Genomic DNA, 23,582 nt, shown 5'->3' on the forward strand with positions numbered 1-23,582 from the left:
TCGAACAAAAGGTCGCTTACACGGTACGTCGGCCGCCCGTACGAGAGAGACAGAGAAGAGAAATGCAAGGAATCCTACCTACATAATAACTTAACCCCGCAACTGAGACCTGCAGTTAGACACCGCGTGCTCAGCGGTGGGGCGCTTAGGAACAATCCCCCAAGGAGCGCGAAATCCCATAGGACTTCTGACGAGCACAGACACGCGTCAGAAGTCCCACCTGAGGGGAGATGTATAGACAATTATGATCTTATGTATTTACCTGAAGCAACCGCTATGTTCCGGTATGCGTGGAGCGTCCACTGGTCTCCTATAGGAGTCTCATTTCTAGCCAAATCAGTGACATTACCCTATGAAGGCCACCAGACTCTTTTATGACGTTCGTTTGTCACTACATAGCCAATCTGTAGGGACAATCTGCCATGTACAATCTGTCTGAGAAAAATATCCCTGAAAATTTCTTAGGCATGTTTGGATGGGATATAATCTGAAAAAAGTTTTGGTTCATGGGAAGATTGGAAAATATTAGTTTCAAATGGCCCTTACCAAATGCCAGATGACCAGTGACATGATCCCAAAGCGTTCATTTTCCTAGATTAGTGCATTTTTCTACAAGACTGAGGCTAAGGAAGAAATTCAATACTCGTCTAAAATTAATAGAAGAATTAAAAATAATTTTCTAAGAAAGGTAACACATTGAACACATCTCTCTGGTTGGATAGGGAATGGCACACATTAGGAAGTTTATTAGCAAATATTCAATATACAGTTCATAAATAATAGATAAAATTTAAATTTCCTTATTAGTCAATTTCTGGTTCAATGAGACAATAACACGACAAAAGAAAAATTCACTGCATGATATGCAAAATGGCAATGGCAATGGAGGAGTTCTGTGATATGAGCATCTTACAGTGAACTTCATCAACACTTGTAGTGGCAGTTTGGCCAGAACATTCTACTCGATGTATTCCAACAGATTGAGAGTTTATAGGATCATTGAACAAAGGCTTATTGTTCATCAGTTCCACAGTCAATTTAGAACCATTAATTTCTTTTATTATTGCAATTCCGACTGACTTTAACATGATGCAACTGTCCTTTAGACTCTGTGAGTCTGACTTCAATATTACTCCATTTTTCAGTACAATTTTATTTTTCAAAAATGTTTTAACATTACAGAGGGTTTGGCTAGGTTTTCTATTCTGGATGGATAGATGGCGGCACAACTGTTCAAAAGGCTTATTCTTTCCAGACAGGCGACCTTTCACGCAAGTTCCTAGGAAATTTTCAAAGCTAAAGCAAGAAACATTATCTAGTGGACCCCATTTCACATAATCATCAGCCAAATGAAGCAAACAATGAACATTATATGAAATGAAGCTCATGCCATATAGTTTGACTGATGATTCAACAAACTGTTTCAAAAGTTGCTGGGCATTTTTGATATTTTCAAGTTGGTTTTTGCTGAGAAGGATGCGCATAGCTACACACAAGTTGATAAAATGTCTATAAAATGGTTGTGCTGTTATGCTTTCAAGTAAAACAATTCCAGCATACAATAAGAAGAGCCGTAGCTCAGTGGCTTTCCAGAAGGCTAATGAATTCAAGCCTCCAGAAATCTTCCTGCTGAATTCTGAAGGAACACAGTGGGAGAAAGCCATAATTCTTTCATTCAAAATTTCTGTATTAAAGCAACTAAGGAGGCACTTGGCTTCAGCTTTTTTGGAAGATTTTAGTCTATTCAAAGTGCGCTTAGTAACACCAATGCTTAACGTCAATGACGCTACAGTGGCCTGTGATCGTTGCGGGGATACCATCTGCAACAATTGTGCAAAGTTGAGCAAGACTGACTGCTCGGTTATCCACAAAAACAAGTCAGTACACTGGTACTGCAAGGACTGCCAACAACCTGCACTTAGCGCTGTAAAAAGCGAAAAAATTGTGGAAGAGAAGTGCTCTTCTATGTTTTCTGTTTTTAAAGACAAAATTGAAGAAACCAACAAGCAAGAGTTGAGAAAGAGAGCCGAAATGGAGGAGAACCACAATAAAGAATTGAGCTTGTTGCGTAGCGAATTACACTCGTTACGAAACGAGCTTGTGGAAATGAAAGCTCATCTGCACAAAACAGAAAATAGCGATAACACAGAAGGTAAAGGCCGCAAAGAGGTCACCTCTGATCTCGCTAGCGAGAGCACTCGTGAACTGCTGGATAGAGAGAGATGAAGACTTAACCTTGCTTGGTTTAACGTTCCCGAAAGCAATGCTTCAGATGCTGAATTTATTACTGATTGCTGTGCCAAGGCACTTAACGTCGTTGTGAATATAACGGCATGCTAGAGGCTGCGATCGAAAGACGCTACCGCCTGTAGACCGCTGCTGGTAACTGTGCAGGATACAGCCCAGGTCGGACATGTGCTTAAAAGGCTGAGAGGAAACTAAGTGAATTCACAGAGTTTAATTCAGTCTTTGTTAAGAAGGATGCTACCCCTTTAGAGAGAGAAAATTTTCGCAAGAAATGGCAGGAGAGACTCAGGCGGAAAAGCAAGGAGACTCGGGTCCACCACTTTCACGATGTCAAGACAACACCGACAAAAATCACGGGGGGGAAAATTTTACCTGTTGAATTTCAGTTGCCAGGTTTTGATTGTTTTCATAACTTAAATGAAGAACAGTGCAGTAGAGGTATAGCTTTGTGGGTTAGAACTTCTTATGGGGCCCAGCAAGTCAAGTTACCTGCAGAACATCAATCAGCTAGAGAATCAGTGTGGTGCGAACTTAATCTAAAAGGCAAAGTTAGCCTCCTCATAGGCGTCGTGTATAGATCACCAAACAGTTCTTCTGATAATGATAAAGTACTAAACAGTCTTTTACCGAGCATGACTTTCCGTAGGTCACACACGTTGATCGTTGGTGATTTTAATCATCCAGAGCTAGACTGGATAGATGGATCCTCTCCAAGGGAAGAGAATCACCCAGCATCCTTGTTCATGGAGTCAGTAAGAGACTCCTTCCTAGTCCAGCACGTTACCAAACCAACCCATTATAGAAGTAAATAGACTCCCAATATTCTAGACTTGGTGTTTACCAGTGATGAATCAATGTTGGATGAGCTTCGTCACGAGGCTCCGTTGGGCAAAAGCCATCACCAATCATTGTTTTTCAGACTTAAGTGCTGTACAGAAAAGACGCCTCGGAAGCGTGAGCGTTTCAATTTTGCGAAAGGCGACTATGATAAACTCCGTGAAGCAGTGAATGCAGTGAATATTTCGAACTGTGTTAAGGACATGAATGTGGCTGAGTCATGGTCACTCATCAAGGACACGGTTGTGTCTGCAGTTGATGCGTGTGTACCTAAAATTAAGCTCGGTGGAGCCAAAAAACTCGGTGGATGAAAGCTGAAAACAAAGAAGGAAGCACACCAGCGTTATTTACAGACTCGAAGCGATGCTGACTATAACCTATACGCAAGAGCTCGAAATCAAGCTAAAGAAAGCTGTTGCACCGCAGTAAAAACCCTCGAAAAAGTATTGCTAAAAATGCAAAAAAGAACCCGAAAGCCTTCTTTTTGTACGCTAGCTCGAAGTGCAAGATGAAGGACGGTATTTCTGATTTGAAAGTAGATCAGCAAAAGGATATCTTTTGCTGATCTACTTTCAAATCAGAAATACCGTCCTTGTCAAATACCGTGTCAATGTCTGACGAGGGCAAAGCTAACGTAGTTAATCATTTTTTCAGTAGCGTATTCACTGAAGAGGACTTGAACAGTATTCCAGCTATTGAGGAGCGCCCAGTCGGCTCTAAATTAACAAGTTTTGAAATACAAGAAGAAGAGGTTCTCAAGCGCCTTATCGCTGTAAATCCAAACAAGTCATGTGGACCAGACGGCTTCCACCCCAGATTACTCAAAGAGTTAGCAACTGTCCTAGCCAGCCCTCTGACGTCACTTTTTGTTGCCGGCTAACTGGAAAGAAGCTCAAGTGACACCATTGTTCAAAAAAGGTAACAAAAGCTGCCCGGGCAACTATCGCCCTGTCAGTTTGACAAGTGTCGTTTGCAAGGTAATGGAATCTGTTGTAAGGGATCGATTGATAGATCATTTGACTGCTAATAATCTCCTATCAGACTGTCAACATGGTTTTATTGCCAGGAGATCCTGCACCACTAACCTCTTGTCGACTCTGAACGAATGGACTCGCCTGCTGGACGAAAGGGAGCCAGTAGATGCAGTGTACCTCGATTTTGCCAAGGCATTTGACAGTGTCCCACATGAGCGGCTGTTGCGTAAATTGAAGTCTTTGGGAATTGAGAGTAATGTACTCAAATGGATCAGAGATTTTCTAGTAGGGAGGCGACAACGTGTCAGTATTAATGGGTCCGTATCAGACTGGGCTTCAGTGCGCAGCTGCTTGCCACAAGAAAGCGTTCTCGGGCCTATTCTATTCGTTGCGTTTATAAACGATCTGCCAGAAGCTGAGTCTAGCGTTTGCTCGATGTATGCTGACGACACAAAAATTTATAATACAGTGAAGAATACGTCGCAAAAAGTACAGTTGCAAGGTGATCTTGACAGGCTGGTTGACTGGGCTGATAAGTGGCAGCTGCGTTTTAACGCTGACAAATGTAAAGTTATCCACCTTGGCAAGAATAATGAACAGCAAGATTACAGTATGAGAAGACACGGTTGCAACGACAGAGTGATGATTTCGAAGTCGACAACGGAAAAGATTTAGGAGTTAATATCGACAATGAGTTGAAATTTTCTAAGCATATTGAAGGTCAAGTTAATAAAGCCAATAAACGACTTGGACTGATCAGACGCTCTTACAATAAGTCCAGCAGCTATCTCAATCAATCGTCAGCTATGGAAAGATAGGGTTCCAAAGGCCGGATCCCTTGTGAATCAAGTCACGAAAAGTTCAAGAATCGGCAACAGGCCATGGGCCTATTTCTTCAACGCCGACACTTCTATTCTATTCTATTCTAATGCAAACAAGATGCATGTAATCTAAGGCAAATGATGTGACCAGTCCAATATTCAGATCCATCAGAAATCAAAATTGACAAAGGTCCTGACTTGTGGTGATCAGGGTCACTTTTCATAAAAAATTCTGCATCAGTCCTCAGTCGGGCAGCAGTGTCTTTGAGAATTACATGTCCTCCAGCATAGCTTCGTTTTTGGATGCACCGTTCACAACTGTTATAAGAATTGTGGTTAACAATACGTTTCAAATCGGCGCTTGCAGGTGCATCACATATAAATGCCTTGATGACAATTTTAATGTTATTTTCTTTAATGTAAATTCCATTTTCAATCAGGTCCTTCATTTCATTCACAAATTCAAGATTCCGACAGGTAAAAACCAACACAAATAATCTTGGAAGGACTCGATCACAGTTCAACAAGAATTGGGTAGGCATGATGATTTCTCGTGTCCTCAAAAATTGGGATTCCATCAACATTAACATTGATAGATAGCGTGGGATCAGAATAATTTATGTGGATCAGATGTTGCTCAATGCAAACTTTCTGATTATTTAGGTGAGCATAACGACCACAGTGCATCTTTTTTATGAATAGATCCACATTCCCTTCATCTTTCAATGTTTGCGCCGTCAGAACAATGCTAGGAAAGAAAGAGCCGAGATGGTACAGAAGACTTGTGACAGTTGAATTGGGAACATTGGGGCAGTCAATCAGCCAGTTATTAACTGCAGTTTCAACTTTAGTCTCCTCAGGGAGATCAGGACAATCCTTGGCAGCTTGTTTGTCTTGAATCTCACTGTCTTCATCAATGCTTCTGCAATCCTCTTCCTGGTTGGATTCATTTGAAGAAGATGAAAAATTAGGGCACTCATCTTTCTTCATGACCAAGTTTAAGGGTGCTCTTGCAAGAACTGAAGAAGTGTCAACTTTTATTAAAGGAGCTGCAGCAGCAACATCCCCAGCTCCAGCACCCTTATGACCTTATGATGAGTTTAGGACGTCGCAGTCCACGGTCACGCTGATGCGCCGCCTTCGTCGTCCTCCGTCTCCGAGTCGTCGTCGGATGTAACGTTGGACGTGTTCCGTCTATTAGCCCTCATTTGGGCACGCTGATGCAAGATGCTGTTGCTTGTCACTTGCTGATGGTAGTTTCCCATTACTGGACAGACCCATATCATGAGCTGCAGCATCAATTAGAATAGCCGACGCATCCCCTGGAAGTGATGAAGAAACTACAACCAGGGCTGAAGCATCTACAACTGGAGCTTCAACAGTCATTGAGGCTTCGTGACGACGACGTTTTTGCTGTCTACTAGACAAGTCAAGGTATGGCTTCCTGTTCATCACGAGTGAGCAGTCTGGAAGGAGAAGAAATGAGAAAACTATTGATATTGGCATCAAATTTGAAATTATTCAGATAGTCAAGTGAGCAAATCCAGAATCCCTTTTAATAGTATGCACTTCAATTTTCAAGACAAAGTCAATTATTATTGGTGTTCTCTGAAAGTTTGCATCAATACAATTGGAATGATGCACCATCTCTAATGTGGAACAATTCTTAATGTGAGTAAGTGAGCAGCCAAACTCTAAGTCTATAATAAAGCCAGGTTATTGTTCATTCAGTTTAAGCCTGATTTTCTTCTTCCTTCAGCATTTGCTAGGAATGAGAAGGATAAATTGATTTCATGTTTGATAATTCAAATAAGAACAAATTCAGATTTACATATTGCCTCTCAGTTTTGGCTACGTCTTGAATCCTCATCAAACACTGCTATACCATGAGTAGCAGTTACAGATATTATGAATAATCACAATATCAAACATAACTTCAATTTATTTTTACCCAACTAGTATATTTCAATTAATGAACAGCATTCTGTATTATTCAATGTCCAATACTGAAACTGATTGTGGCCATATGGCATTTTACTTCAAAGGTAAAATAAAATAAAAAATTAACCTCTTTTACCTTAAACTTGGTTGTCCTGGGATTGAGTAAGCAGGTAGTGGTAGCAAGTGTCTTTCATAGGAGACTTGCATAGCTCATTCACATCTAGTGATTTTTCTAAGTCACCCATTCTTATTAAGGTCTCATTAAAAATGATAATGTGATTATTACAGCCCATCTTAGACTATCTAGAGAATATAGATTTTATTATAATATAAAGCATAGTTATTTCCCAAGAAACATTCTATATTAAGAATTCATCACCATACATTTCATAATCAAATGCCATACTACTCAATGAACTTATCACTTGAATATGTTGTATCTGTGATATTGTCAAAAAATGATGCATGATAAAGCCATACAAGGTATTCCCTTCCTAAGCAGTGCATATATAAACTAACTTTTCTGGAAATCGGTCAATGGACATTTTCATAAATGATTTGAATTATTTAGTAAAAACTAGAAGATAAATGCAGTAGACTGATGTCTTTCAATATCGGATGCTGTTAAATGTTTTGTATTCGGGACACCAACAAGAATATTATAAGGGAATATGATTAAGCGGGAGAAGCGGGAGGGCTTGGAGAGGATAGTGGAGCGTTTGAAATTAATTGATAGTCATCAAGCATTTACGCTTTTAAAGAATTGTTTCGCTCTTCCTAAACTCCAATACGTCCTACGTGCGTCTCCTGCATATACGCGGGTAGGTGATTTGGAGCGGTTCGATGAGGTGTTGGTTTCGGCCCTCTCGACCATCACCAATGTCTGCTTCGAGCGCGAATCTCTTGAACAAGCTGTGTTACCGGTCCGGCTGGGAGGTCTGGGTATCCGTATGTCAAAGGACATCGCGCTCCTTGCGTTCATATCGTCACTCCACTCTGTCCGTGGCCTAGTTGATGCTGTTTTACATAATGTACGACTGGCCGAGGACAACAGTTTGCACATGGCGGTGGATGAGTGGCGCAATGGGAACGCAGGTATTGCTTTGCCCGAGGACGCGAGTTTGGGCCGGCAGAGGACTTGGGATGGGCCTGTGGCCGTGGCCTCTGCAGCGCGGCTTTTGTAAGCGGCAGACCAAATATCCAGGGCTCGTCTACTTGCAGCGGCGAAGAGAGAGAGTGGCTAGTGGCTTCACGCTATCCCTTCGGGTGCTCTTGGAACACTTCTAGATCCCGACTCCTTCCGCGTCTCAATTGCTCTTCAAGTTGGCGCAAATGTATGCGAACCCCACACTTGTCGGTGCGGAAAGCGGATGGATGCACGAGGACTGCATGGCATTTCTTGTAAGTACTGCGCTGGGCGAAATCCAAGACACTCGGCTCTGAACGATGTGATAAGGAGGGCTCTTCAGAGCGCTGGCGTTCCTTCATGCCTTGAACCCGTTGGAGTGGACAGAGGGGATGGTAAGAGACCAGATGGCTTAACGGTTTTCCCATTTTCTAATGGGAGGTGTTTGTGCTGGGATGCAACCTGCGTCGACACTTTTGCTGAGTCGCACGTCAATAATTCGGCTATTTCTGCTGGGTTCGCGGCTCGTGCGGCGGAATATAGCAAGAGACGTAAATACGCGGCGTTGGCAGCTCGGTATCGTTTCGAGCCAGTCGCATTAGAAACGACGGGCGCATTTGGTGAAACGACTGGTCCTTTAATATCACGGATTGGCCGTCGCATTACGGACTTGTCCGGCGAATGTAGAGAGACTCTATGGTTGGAGCAAAGGTTGGGTTTGGCTGTGCAGAGAGGCAATGCAGCTAGCATCCTAAGAGCAGTCAGAGAAAAGTTCGATGTGGGCCCGCTCCTCGCTCGCGTCACAGCTCAGTGACCCTCGGAGTCGGTGTAGGCCACCATCAGAGGCGTTAAGGTCGGGGCCCTGATCATTGACATGAAACCACTCCCTGTTTTTAATTAAAAAAATTAATTCCCTTTTTGTTGGAATGGTGAGTGTGGGAGGCCTTTTAAAAAAATATGATTAATGTCATTAAGTGCTTTTTAATGCTATAAAAAATTCATTCCGGAGAAAAAATATTTTACCAAGTCTAAAGGGTTTTAATTTTCATTTTACTTTTGATCATCAAAATAAACTTTAAAAAATTTGCACAAACAGCCAATCTTTGACATCATGACATAGAATTTGCTTAACCCAATTCAGTTGGAAACTTGTTAAGGGGACCGACCTGGCTAAAATTTTCAATTTTGGCGTTTTCCACTTTTTGGGCTCATATTAAAGCTTACTTTTTGACGCATCCAACGGTGCCAGAATCATCCCTCTACGTCGAAAAATGATTTCGTGACAGCTTCCCAAAGAAGGGCAGTTTTTAGGCCCTTTAACAAATGTCTATGGGATTTAATTACAGGGCTGGACAAACTAAAAGAAACGCCTGACGTAAAGCGGCCAATCATGGCATTATCCGGTGCATATACTCATGTTAAAGCTTACTTTCTGACGATTCTATTGGTAGCAAAATCATCTTTCTACGTCCATTTTTACGTTCACCACGCCCCATGGAATGGGGGGCGGTGTTGGGAGGCCTTCAGTATTTTCTATGGAGAAAATTAGAAGGCGTGGACTATAAAATACAGGGTGGAGCTGCTAAGCACTTAGTGCCCATCATGACAGCAAGGTGGAAGGTTGCCACTCGCTCGCTCTACACCTTCCTTGCGTACTTTTGGCTTAGTTTCGGTATGTTGGCTACGTTACGACTCTTTTACGTTATTTTACGTGCCCCGCGGCAGTTTTTTGGGCGTCCTGAAAACCTCCGATTGGTCGCACGGCAAACCTATCTCCTCCTACAGTTTTTAAGCTACAGCAATGAGACATATACCATTCGATTCGTAAAGACCAGGCCTATCGACTCTATCATCACTTTTTTGAATTTCAGTCTGGTTCGTTTTTTATATGGGGGAGAAGGGGGGGGAGGGGTGAAAAATGTAAAAAATGGGAAAAAAACGTCATAAAAAAAACTAGGTGGAAAATAAAAAAAGTGATGTTAGAGTCGATAGATATGGTCTTTACGAATCGAATGATACGTGTCTCGATGTTGTAGGATGATATTTGTGGGAGGAGATTAGATTTTCTAAAGTACCCCTCTCCGGGGGCAGCCCGGTCCCTTTAAATAGTATCAATGACTTAAAACTTAATCAGAAGCCAGGACATGATACTGAACATTTCTAAAAACTATTTGTGAAAACACGCTACGCACATTTCATTTATAAAAGCTCCTGACAAATTTTGTGACCTGGGTATTGGTCGGATTTCTCAAAATCTATGGCCATGCGTATTGCGCATCATACATAGTGGAAAACCAGAGATTTTTTAGAATCGGTTCATTTTTAATTTCCTCATACAATCAATATTTTGATAAATTTTTTATATATGAGAACAATGGTATCCAAGATAATTAATAGTCTACTAATAAGACTCAAAAACTTGAGAAAGAGCAACAAAAAATGCTCTCCTTTGCCACTATGCGGGTATAAATATGATTAAATGATGATTGAATTATCCAAATTCCGAAGGCAACGCCAGGTAAACTAAAAAAGAAGTTAAGATTTAACAATTTGTACATAAGGTGTATTTAGCAGGATGGAATTCTATTTATAGTGATTAGAATTTATGTTTCCAAGATCAATCCACATTCTTCCTGGCAACTTGCTCAGTTCCACAGTTACACAATACAAGCCAAGTTCAACAAAAACAATAGGATTTTATAGAGTAAATGCATTTATATTATATAAAATCAATAGTATATACGTATAGTATAAAACAATTTTTTATATAGTATATGTGTACCTGTTCATATATCATCCAACCAGAATTCAGTGAGTGAGTGACTCACTCACTGGGATTAGCTCTAATGGACTCTCCACTCTCCAGTACTTGGGCCATTTGTCCAGTTTCAATGAAGAATCATTGAGATATAGTATGGACTATGGAATTTGCATTTTATCAACAATCACTTCATGAATAAGTACAACATGTCATGCTCAGTATAATCAATCTGAGCATGCTACTCTCGTGCTTATATTCCACATTTCACTATTTCTCCGGCAGATGGAAATCATGGAATGTTCTGAACAGAATATACTTGTCTGACTTTGATCGAATCATCTACTCTACTCAGTCTAAAAGTACCAAGCTAAAATCACCAGACCATTTCTATTCCCTGATTAATTTCAAAATTTTATTCCATATCTATGCATGATAATGCTGTTGCCCACTGCATATGAATCTTTGATACTTACTAGTAGGACTAAAAAAGAGCATATAAAAAATTCCATGCTCTGCCACTGTGAGGCTATGCTCTAATAAAACTAAAAGTACAAACTATAAAATGATTGATGTCACCGTTTAACTTCACGTTAACGACAGTTTTCCCACTAAATACGATGGGTTCAAGCACTTCAAGTAGCCATGTGTACAAGAATTTTTTTTAATCTGATCTTAATGAAAATTATACAGCTGAAAAGAGCAAAAAATTTAGAAAATTACCGAATAAATATAAGTGCAATACAAATAAAATTGAAAAAGCTATGAATTTTTTCCTTTATTAAATTATGTTTCCAAAATGGACCAATTTTTGGCACTTTTTTTAGAAAATCTATCATTTCCTTCTTTTATAAAAACTTTCATTTCTAGGTTTCGTATGAGGCAATTTAAAAGATTTTAGTGCCATTAGAAAGTTATTGTTGTAGGCTATCTATTCTGACTAAAATAAACCATTTTGGTTCAGATTTTTACTACAGGTGGACGGGGGAAATGGGTATGACTGATAGATGTGAATGGTATAAATTAACCAAAAATCAGAATTTAATAAAATAAATTCCAGTCTGATAATAAATGGAAAATAAATGATAAATAAATTATAAATATATGACGAATAAAAATTGAATGATAAGTATCTGACAAATAAAAAAATATAAATAAATGACAAGTTAAATGACATGATGAACAAATGATAGAGAAACGATGAATGAATGATGAAATGATGTGGAAATTATGTGAAATTGATGTAAAAATGATAATAATAAATGATGAATAATAATAATAATTGCCATTGGCATTGCATTGCCGTCCCTAGCTTAGGGCTAGGCTGAATGGCAGTAGCACTTGACAAATTTCACTAGTAAGTAGATCTTAATTTTAATCTGATACTAGGTGCATGCAAACAATTTCATGTAACGATCCCTTTCTAGATGTAAAATCATCCTGGTCAGTCAATTACAAGCAATAAACTATAAACTTTTAAATATGAACCGAAACACTACCACTACCAGCGTTCCTAACCAGCTCATGACGACTGAACGTGAACTGCTGTACATGGTACTACCATCAGTGCCATGCATTACTGGAATGTTAGAAATCACTGTCGGAACTCGGAATATCTGCAGAGCATTAATTAATTTTGAGAACATGCTCTCAAATTTTGAGAGCATGCTCTATAAGAACTGTAATATTGATCTGAGAATATCTTTAATTAATTTGAAAATATGATATCAACGTTTATTTTTAGCATAAAGTGTTACCCTTCACACATCTCTGCTAAGTAAGTAATAGATAGAAATTTCTTAAAAAATAAGATGGTGTCATCGTAGTTCAAGTTTCTTTAATTTAATTCCAAGCAAATGTTATTCAAATTAAGCTAACATATGAGCATGACTTTTAAAATTAAATACCGTTTGGCACTGATGCAAAAAGTAGCTGTTCACCATTTTGCCAGCATTGTTTACATTTGAGCATTGTTTGTGCACATGCCTACTTCAAGGAGTTGTTAACTTTCTTGAAGATGATTTCAAATCTATACCTATGTAACTACATGCCACAGGCCTCTTGTGAGACGAAATTTGATTTGACGTTAGACGGATGGTTCGGCTCATGCTCTCAGCCCCTTAGAATGAGAGATGGCAGAAGTTGCTCGTTTATTGGTACCAAATGGCAAGCTTATCTGACAAAAGTGGAAAAAAGTTTATCTCACCTTCGCTTTGGATCAATTTCGAGGGAAACGATTGTTTAAAAATCGCTATTTGCACTCACTGCACGGTAACCTCTGAAGTCTGAACAGAAGGTTGGTCAGATTCACGACGCTCAGTCCACCTTCAAATTGCGAAGCGAAGCACGAGCACGTCGATATGTTGCCACAATAAACTGATTAAGTACGACACATTGAGATGAAAAATTTTAATTGAATTTTTTGTACATTATTCAGATGGAATATTAATATATAATGTAAATTAAAGAAAAATCCGTAATATTTGGATATTTAGCAAGTCAATTTGTTTCTAGTCAGGATAGCTTACACCATGGATGATGGAAGAAAGCGCCTGTATCTCGCCCTGGTAGCCCATTAACGTTGGGGTCAAAATGTAATTTAAACTTTTCAAACAATCGAGATGATGGAGTTGCTTTCGGTCGGTGAAGGCGTTTTTAACTATTCATTGTAATCAAATCATCAAAAATAACATCCTAGATAATAAATTGTCATCAATATTCAGCGTGATTCGAAAAATTTGGATTAGTGTTTCACTCTTTCATTAATTCCTGTAGAAATGACTTTTCCAGCTATTTCATTACCCTGAACTTTCATAATTTCATATAAGAAGAAATAATCAAAAATTTTATTTCTGAAATGCCTCTTTAGTTACAATAAATTTTTTTGAACAATCTTTTATAAAATTAATCATGCAGTATATGCAGTTCATTTTAAACTCTAAGAAATCAGATCATTAGATTCATACATTCATTGAACTTACCTTCATTTGGTCAGATCTCCAGCAGTATTCCATTTTACGAGCTAATAACATTATAATAAGATGCGTATGAATGCAGTAGCTCGATACAAAGTAAAATTAAGTAAATTCTGTATAAAGTAAAAGTAGCTCTATATAGCTATATATAAGTAACAATTAGGTTTCAATAGTTGTGGATGTCAAAGCCTACGTTTAGGTTCGAACACCAACGTACGTACGAACGAGTTCGATTGCAGAATCGTTCATCTATAAACATATGCAGCAACCGAAACATGGCAGTATTAGAAGCAGGCGGCCCCTCGTTTGTAAACAACCTTGAAGTACCACGCGAAATTTCGCTGATGGTCGCAGGGCGGCCCGCTCGTCACCTCTCGGCCCACGGACGCTATTTCGCCGAGATTTGGGAGAATTGGCCAATCTGCCGCGTGGCGCTTATAGTCGCCTTCCACGGCGATAATCGTGCACGCCATGGCCAAGATTTTTGAATGGCAGTATGCTGCATTCCTCAGTAATCTATTTTGTTTGCTGTGGGCTAAGGAATTTTTACCTTAAGAGGGCTGTTCACGGACGCTCCAACTCCAAGCTCGGCACACTGGGCGAACTGAGGGTAAATTTCAGCGGCAGCGCCTGGCTGCGTAGTGACGTGGCCGAGGGTGCACGAGAATAGTGAGGTATGAACTGCACTAATAATTGTGCAGGGATTTTTTTAGTTACGTCGAGACATACATTTGTTAACTAATGTGAACTAATTTATAATTTGGCATAATTATTATATTATATAAATAACATTATATTATATAATTATCATATTATAATTATAAATTTTAACTAATTTATAATTCGTAACATTGAGTTCCCTGAAGTCGGAGTTCCCTGAGACCAGCAGATCTTTGTAAAATCTGCACTCGCGTGTAAGTTCGGCCGTCACCAGCCCTTGGTCTCGTTATCACTTCAGCCACATATTTGTGGCTAACACACCCCAGGCCTCAAGGATATTGTTTTTGGCAAGGGGCGGCTTTAGGTGGCCGGTGAATTGCCAGCGGGCGGCCGGAGCAAACCTGCTCTGGCCGACCGCTGGCCTCCCACGGTCCGGGAAGGAGCTGAAAGGGCACTTGACAGCGCCGAGAGAGAGATTTACGAGCTTGTGGTTCCCTCATAAACCACTGGGCATGTTTTGACTTCAACAATTTAGGTTACAAACTTTATTTGAACGTGTAGTCTCATGTAATACTAATGTAGCAGTTGCGCCAATATAGCTGCAAATTTTTTTACAATGGTAATCCGTACCATTGTACTTCGCATCATTATGGTTTTCGCTCCTTTTATTTGCTTTAAAATTAAGTATTTATTTTTGCCTTTTTATTATCATATAAATCATAATTTTACAATCACAGTAATAATAATTTAAATCAGTAATTCAGTATGATACTAATTCAGCGGGCTGATATTAATATTCAGTTTGGTAGTAATATTATAGATTATTAAGCAATGTGCAATGTGTTGTTACACGCTAATTTTTAGACTTTAAAAAATGTCTAAAGAAATAGAATATCAATTTAAATGCATGTCTTAACCGTATTTGATGAACTTCTGATAAAAATTTACACATTTACTTGAATGTTCTAATTACTGCACAGATCATGTACGTATAGAATTTAAAATGCTACATTCCAGCACCATTTAATTCAATGATTAATTTATTAACCAGACCAGTGGGCAGGGAAAGAAGAGGGCATGTTTACCTTGAAGAGAATGCAGGAGAGCATGACAACCAAAGGTCTGGTCGTGCTTTAATCTACGGAAGTTTCACCTACCTTTCGGCTTCAAGTGCTTATATCTAATACTAGAATAATAATAATTCAGAAATGTTTGGGGTATCGATAAATGAAGAAAAAATAGTTAAACTGACGTATATCGAGAAAATGCTGGAAAAGTCACACACTTTACGAACACCGGGGTGCAAAATGTCATCCTCCCTGATAACAGTTGAAATAAAAAGTTTACATAATTTATCTTAATGTCTACGTATTTAAAATAATTAGCCAAGATGGCATTCCAAATATCAGACTTGGATCTTATTTATGAGGGGAGTTATTGGACCTAGTAATAGTTAAGAAATTCCGTAAGCGACCAACGCAGCTGAGCGCGATGATGCAGAGTCTTAATGGCACCTCAAGTGTTTTATAAATGTGTTAATATCTTAATTTGTATGCGTTTTTTGTATATCGGGGCTGCTGCTGTTGCGAGCATCGCTAACAATATCTCAGCGCACGGTCTTGCAGCTGCATGAAGTAGTAAGCATTTGAGTTTATGCGGATCTGAGATCTACGCTAATGTTCCAGAACAACGAGAGTTGGAAATTCCGATATGTTCAAAACCATTCTCGAGCGTCTGGGTGAACATAGCTGGACTGCTTTGGACCGAAAATTTAGAGAAATATTGAAATTACTTTTTTAATTGTGATGAGTGAATTTGATTAGAAGGACAATAAATGTTTCTTCGTTTTTTTGAAACAAGCACCCACTGGGATTTCCATGTTCTATGAAAAATGAGGGTTAGAACGAGTCTATGTTAGCATACATTCCATTCTATGATTAGCATACATTCCATTTATTATCCTTAACATAATCAGAAATTATGGGTTGGTGCTTGCCGGATTCTAAAATTTCAGGGATTATGAGTAACGCCGGCTAGCCTGATAGTTTGATATAAATGAAAAATTTTAGCACTCAGTCTGTCATACTTACGCTTTTTTAGATGATTTCGAAGTCCTGCTACAATCTGTGGTCCCTGCAGCACCTGAGCTGCGCGGCGAGTTAAGCAGGAGGGCGCTTATCAGGTCACGCAAGATAACGAGTGTCAGCGCCTGCAACTACACGCTTTCTGGTGCAGAGTTGATGTTTTAAATTGCACGTCTATGACTCCACACTAAAGTATTCCTCGAGTTTTTATATTAACGCCAAATTGTCAATCGCTTGCATCGGTTAATTGAAGAAATTTGTGTAAGCAGCAGTTTTTTACGGCTCAAGAAAACAAAGAAACGAGTAGAAAAATGTACGTAAGATCTTCCGATTCCGTCTAAGTTTGCTGGACTGAAGTTCAATAAGTATTGATATAATTTAGGGGATGCCACCTGAAATTTATAACAGAGTGGAAGCATGCAATTCGTCCCTGACACTCATTCCACACTCATTCCCTTCACTTTATCTTCCTGCACTTAATCTTTGTGCACTTGATCTTCCTGCACTTGATCTTTGGGCTCTTGATCTTCCTGCACTTGATCTTCCTGCACTTGATCTTCCTGCACTTGATCTTCCTGTACATGATCTTCCTGCACATGGCCTATCTGCACTTGATCTTCCTCTACATAAGCTTCCTGTACCAAATGTCTGCTTTCTTATCGCACTCTTCTCCTGTCCTTCTGGTAGTCTTCTTTAATGCCTGCTTTATTACGGCACTTCTCCCCTGGACTGCTAGTAGCCTTCTTTGATGCCTGCTTTATTATGGCACTTTTTCCCTGGAATGCTGGTAGTCTTTACGACCACCCCAGCTGGTTGCCTGTTACGACCTGGAGTCAGTCACTTAGCATTTGGAGCGAAAACGAAGTTCAGAAGCGAATGACCAATTCAGTGATTGGTTGACATGCCATCCAAATAAACTGAAGCGTAGGTGGGAGATGTTTGTTTAGATTGTAGGCTGTAATTGATAATAACTCATACGTGTTACCAAACTCGTGTTTCCATGCGCAGGGTTAACGGCAAAATGACAGCCCGTGGTGGGTTTTCACCTGAAGTGAGAGATTTGGCTGATTACCGCGACTGCGTTACCACAAAGGGTAGGCAAATTGCCGATCAACGTTTCCAGGAGTACGCAAAAGAAGATTTATTTTTCGATGCTGGCTGCGTTGATAGGCTGGCTGTGTTTCATCAACTCAACGTGATGTTAAAAGATGCGAAAAAAAATGAACTTACGCTTAAGCAGTTATTTGATTCATGGAAAGAAGGAATCGCACTTGTCTCAGGCGTTGTAGGTGCTGGGAAGACCACTCTACTCATGTACCTAATGCTACAGTTTTCTGGTCCTCAGTCTGCCGTACCAGACTATCTCCAATGCTTTAAAATCGTCGTGTTCATTCAGTGCAGGGACAGAGATAATAAAAATTTAGAGGAAGTGGTCAAAGGTCATTTTGGAGTTTTGTGCAAGGAAATGACAGCAGAAGATATTCTGCTAACTCTCCAGCAGCTCCCCGTGTTGTTCCTGGTTGATGGATTCGATGAACACAACGAAGTATCAATGGCTGTGTTGCGCGAGCTGTTGGATAAAACATGGCACCAGGACTCCCGCATTCTCATTACGACTTGTCCTCAGGCTATCGAGGATCTTAAGTACTTGTTGAGAAAGAAATGCAAGGTTTCAGAGGTGTATAATATCCTGCAAATCTCAGAGCTACAAAAACAGCTGGATTTTATCGAAAAGTATGGAGAACATCTGACCAAGAGCCGTGATGCCGCACTAGCGATGCGTGAACGATTCTCCAAGCTAAACCCGGAAGTGCAATCATTATTCACAGAGCCAATTCTTTTGCTGTACTTCTGCTCTATTTTTAAAAAGACTCCAGAAAAAATTGACCAATGGAGCCGCTTGAACGACCTGTCCATGGAAAGATTTGAACTTCAAAAGATCGTCATGAAAGCAAAGCTGAGCGATAAAGGTGTCCTTGACCCAGACCTTCTCATTGACGAACTTTTGAGAGTCATTGGCAAGTGGGCGTTGGAGTTCCTTGCCAGCAATCATGTTACCTTCACATCCTCCGATGTCTTAACATTGAAGCAACAGTGCCGTGACATAATAAAAGATCACTCCTCCATCATCGAAGTAGGCACTGAAATGTTCCTCAACGCAATGCTTGTCGTGGAGAAATCGTTGTCCGGAAGCAAGGTTACGACTTATTCTTTCCCGCACAAGTCCGTCCAAGAAACTGCGGCAGCAAACTATGTTGCTAGGCAGATGATGCTCACTGAAGATACACTTCAAGAGATCCTGGGAGTGGAGCCGACAGAGAACGAAAGGTAGGTCCAGATGTTCAGGTCTACTGAAGTTATGGTCTACTGATATTCAGACATTATTCAGTTGATATCTAGTTTAAACCTAATATTTGTCGCGTCAGTGGAACTGTGGGGCTGGTTTTGAGCTAGCTGCTGCCCGTACAATAAAATAGCAACTTTTCCCCGTGGTTGGGCTCTCTGGCATACTTTCATTTAATTTAAATTCGGACAATCGTTTCAAAAGCTCAATAATATTTGTTAGACTTGTAGCTCTTATTATCATTTGAATTGCTTGATTGATGGCATTATAGTGTCAGTCGTGCGAACAATAATCATCGTTCGCCCTTGTTGGTGGACATGGCCAGTCTTACCCACAACTCATAATGTCCACTGGGCAGGTATGTATATGGCAATCGAAATGATGAACTAATTTATGTTTATAGATATTGTCTTACTTCTAATTACTATTGTATTTACCCTCCCACTTACTATATTCTATTTACCCTCCTACCTACTATTGCATTTACCCTCCTACTTATTATTGTATTTACCCTCCTGCTTACTATTGTATTTACCCTCCTACTTACTATATTCTATTTACCCACCTACCTACTATTGTATTTACCCTCCTTCTTACTATTATATTTACGCTCCCACTTACTATATTGTATTTATCTCCTACCTACTATTGTATTTACCCACATACTTATTATTGTATTTATCCTTCTACTTACTATTGTATTTACCCTCTTGCTTACTTTTGTATTTACTCTCCTTCCTCCTATTGTATTTTCCCTACTACTTGCTATTGCATTTACCCTCCTACTTACTAATGTGCTTACTCTTCTACTTACTATAGTATTTTCCCTACTACTTGCTATTGTATTTACCCGCGTACTTACTATTGTATTTACTCTCCTTCCTCCTATTGTATTCTCCCTACTACTTGCTATTGTATTTACCCGCCTACTTACTATTGTATTTTTCCTACTACTTACTATTGTATTTACCCTCCTACTTACTATTGTATTTACTCTGCTACTTACTTATCCGCTGCGACGGCATAAGCTACACATGCCGCTCTGATGGCATGAGCTGCATGCCGCTTCTCTGATGGCATGAGCTGCATGCCGCTCTGATGGCATGAGCTGCATGCCACATTTCTTAACATTATACTAGCAAGAAACCAAAACATTTCACAAGCTGCAGACAACGTACAGGCTTGACTCCCCCAATGAATCCACACCCACTTGTAAACCCCAGGCTGCGCGAGGTGCTGCTGTACGTGGTGGGGGCCCTCAGCAGGGACAGCCCCCGCCACCTCACGCGGCGGTGGGGGGAGCTGAATGAGGCGCTGCTGCACGTGGTGGTGGCCCTCAGCAGGGACAGCCCCCACGACCTCATGCAGCGATGGCCGCAGCTGAAGGAGGCACTGAGGGAGGCCCGCCTCACCGGCGACGATGTGATGGACTGCGTCGAGTTCTGCAGTCCCGACCACGCGGGGACGGTGGCCGAGCTCGCCGCACTGACGAAGGGCGAGGAGACGTGGCACGTCACGAACGGTGGGTGACGTTCCCAAGTGGTAAGTGTGATGGGTGACGTGTTGGGTGTGATGGGTGACGTGTTGGGTGTGATGGACGTGTTGGGTGCGATGGATGACGTGTTGGGTGTGATGGATGACATGTTGGGTGTGATGGGTGACGTGTTGGATGTGATGGGTGGCGTGTTGGGTATGATGGTTGACGTGTAGGGTGTGATGGGTGACGTGTAGGGTGCGATGAATGACGTGTTGGGTGTGATGGGTGACGTGTAGGGTGCGATGAATGACGTGTTGGGTGTGATGGGTGACGTGTTGGATGTGATGGGTGACGTGTTGGGTGCGATGGGTGGCGTGTTGGGTATGATGGTTGACGTGTTGGCTGTGGAGGGTGACGTGTTGGGTGTGATGAGTGACGTTATGGGTGTGATGGTTGACGTGTTGGGTGTATTGGGTGATGTGTTGAGTGTGATGGGTGACGTGTTGGGTGTGATGGGTGACGTGTTGGGTGTGATGGATGACGTGTTGGGTGTGTTTGGTGACGTGTTGGGTGTAATGAGTGACGTGTTGGGTCTGATGAGTGGCGTGTTGGGTGTGATGGGTGACGTGTTGGGTGTAATGTGTGTCATGTTGAGAGTGATGGGTGACATGTTGGGTGTGTTTGGTGACGTGTTGGGTGTGATGAGTGACGTGTTGGGTGTTATTGGTGACGTGTTGGATGTGATGAGTGACGTGTTGGGTGTGATGGGTGACGTGTTGGGTGTGATGAGTGGCTTGTTGGGTGTAATGGGTGACATGTTGGGCGTGTTTGGTGAAGTGTTGGGTGTGAAGGGTGACGTGTTGGGTGTGATGTGTGTCATGTTGAGAGTGATGGGTGACGTGTTGGGTGTGTTTGGTGATGTGTTGGGTGTGAAGGGTGACGTGTTGGGTGTGAGGTGTGACGTGTTGGGTTTAATGGGTGACGTGTTGGGTGTGTTTGGTGAAGTGTTGGGTGTGATGTGTGTCATGTTGAGAGTGATGGGTGAAGTGTTGGATGTGTTTGGTGAAGTGTTGGGTGTGATGGGCGAAGTATTGGGTGTGATGCGTGACGTGTTGGGTGTGATGGTGATTAGGTGTGTTAGATGGGTGTGTTGCCTGGGCCGTGACAGAGGACGGACGTGACGTGTCGTACCGTTCCTGATATGACTCTTATTCTATTGCCGGTTGGTGGCAGTACACGCATCCTGTACCAAGTGTTTCAGTGAAAAGTCTGAATTTCAGTGTGAAGTCAGTAATGAGAGTGTGAATAGAGGATAAAGTGGATATTAAAAGTCATTTTACCGAATTTCGCCTTTTCCGTTAAGTGTTCAGATTTCACTATATCTGCCGAATTTGTGTGTAAATATCACAAATTTTTACCAGTAAATTAGTTCACAGTGAACTCGTATATGAGAGGGTAAAAGAAGAGGGTAAGAAAGAGGGTTAGAATAGAGTGAACTCGAGTTCACTCTATTCTAAAGAATAGAGTGAACTCGTATATGAGAGGGTAAAAAGAAAAGAGGGTACAGGGCTCTCTGTACCCTCTCGTATATGAGAAGGTACAGAGAGCAGTATTGTGAGCAGTAAAAATGGCAGCAAAAGCTTATACAAGCCAACCATCTGGAGAATGCCTTGGATGCAAAAAACTAAATTACGGTCAATTTGAGTTGCGATGTAATTCATGCAGCCTGTTCTGTCACTTTGAATGCTCTCTACTGCCAGTATACCAACTTGCTAGATACGTAAAGACGAGGGTGTCATTCATCTACAGAAAATGTGTAATGAATGAGGAGTGGTTCAAGAAATGTGCCGAAGTTGTGCAAGGTGTCACCGAGAGTGAAGGAATTCAAACTAGGCCTAACGCGATCGTTTCTCTCGGTCAACGTGCCCAGGCGTTGCCGCCCTCTACTCAGTCTGCCCCCGCCTGCCCCAACGCTATCCGAAATCGTACCCCGACTCCCTTTCCCTTTACTCGCACCTCACCCCGTGACCGCAGCCCAGAGAAGGATGGGGAAAGGGTAACCCTTCTTCTCTCCCACACCACACACACTACCGCAGGCCATTTAAATTTAAATGCCTCGGCTGTCACTCCGTCTGGTCACAAACACATCTGCTGGAGGTATCTTCAGGGAAATTGCGATCAGGAGAATAAAGATTTGAGCTGTATGTATCCTAACCCTAATATTTGTCACAAATTTTCAACATTTGGAAGCAAAAATCAACGTGGATGAAAAAATGGGAAATACTGCCCATTCTACCATCCGTTATTGTGCTGGAATACTATAAAAATATAGCTTGCAAACGAGATAACTGTCGCATTCATCACCTTAGAAAACAGGCGGGAAGAGATACCGAAGGGCAACATGATTTTGATACTTCATCCCCGGAACACCTGATAGACTCTACTGCCAAACTCAAAACTTCAGAAAAAAATGCATTTGTTAAAAAAAACTCCTTTCTGGGAAGGGCGAATCTATCGTAATCAGAGGTACAACAGGGCTGTCCCAAAAATTATCACACCAGACAATACATCCTACCGGAGTGGAGAACAACACAGAAAAGTCGATATCAGGCGCAGCAATTTTTTACACCTGCAGAGGCAAGTAGATCAGATTCAGCAGCAAATGCAACAACTGTTGAAACTGCACGAACAACAGCAGAAATCACAGCAACAAATGCAAGAGCTGCTTAGCCAGATACCCCTGGCAGTGCGGTGTTGCAGCAACTAAGAACATAAGGAAAGGAAGAGTCTGACATCATGATAGCCGACATAGAGGGGCTCTTCCCAAGAAGAAAACGCCACAAGATGCCGTACTTAAAGAAATTGCTGAGACAGAAGGAATAATCATGCTTGCCTTAACCGACTCACATCTAAGAGAGGATATCCAAGATGAAGAAATTGAAATGAAAGGCCTTCAACATTACCGATCAGACCGAAAAGAAGGGAGGAAAAAAGGAGGCGTTATAGTCTACCTCAGAAACTCCATCGCGGCAAAAACAGTTCCCCTGCATTTAGGCTCCAATGAATATGTGGATCATGTTATACCATACAGGGTCATCAATATTTAGCGTTACAACTTTGAGTGATTAGAACTATGAAATGAAACACAATTGTGAATGTTTGAAAATGTATTTATGTAGGCAGAGGTTCAGAGATACAATTCCCACAATTTCATTCAATATGTCCACCATCTGCATCAATAACGAGTTGTAGACGCTTAGAGAAAGCCTTACACGAGTCACGAATGACACTCTGCGGGATTTTGGCCCACTCCTTCAGCAGTTTGACCTCTAGGGCGT

At 41.1% G+C, this 23,582-nt stretch overlaps 1 protein-coding gene across 1 annotated transcript; it reads left to right on the forward strand.

Moving 5' to 3' along the window:
* The first annotated feature begins 17,434 nt into the window (after window positions 1-17,434).
* Window positions 17,435-20,297, forward strand: LOC108666611. The gene is made up of 2 exons (XM_018153521.2): window positions 17,435-18,751; window positions 19,991-20,297. The coding sequence occupies exons 1-2, from the start codon at window positions 17,445-17,447 to the stop codon at window positions 20,295-20,297; spliced, it is 1,614 nt and encodes a 537-aa protein (XP_018009010.1). The 5' UTR covers window positions 17,435-17,444.
* Window positions 20,298-23,582: the final 3,285 nt, after the last annotated feature.

Source organism: Hyalella azteca, unplaced genomic scaffold (genome assembly GCF_000764305.2).
Source record: "Hyalella azteca isolate HAZT.00-mixed unplaced genomic scaffold, Hazt_2.0.2 contig6656, whole genome shotgun sequence".
In the NCBI taxonomy this organism is placed as follows: domain Eukaryota; kingdom Metazoa; phylum Arthropoda; class Malacostraca; order Amphipoda; family Hyalellidae; genus Hyalella; species Hyalella azteca.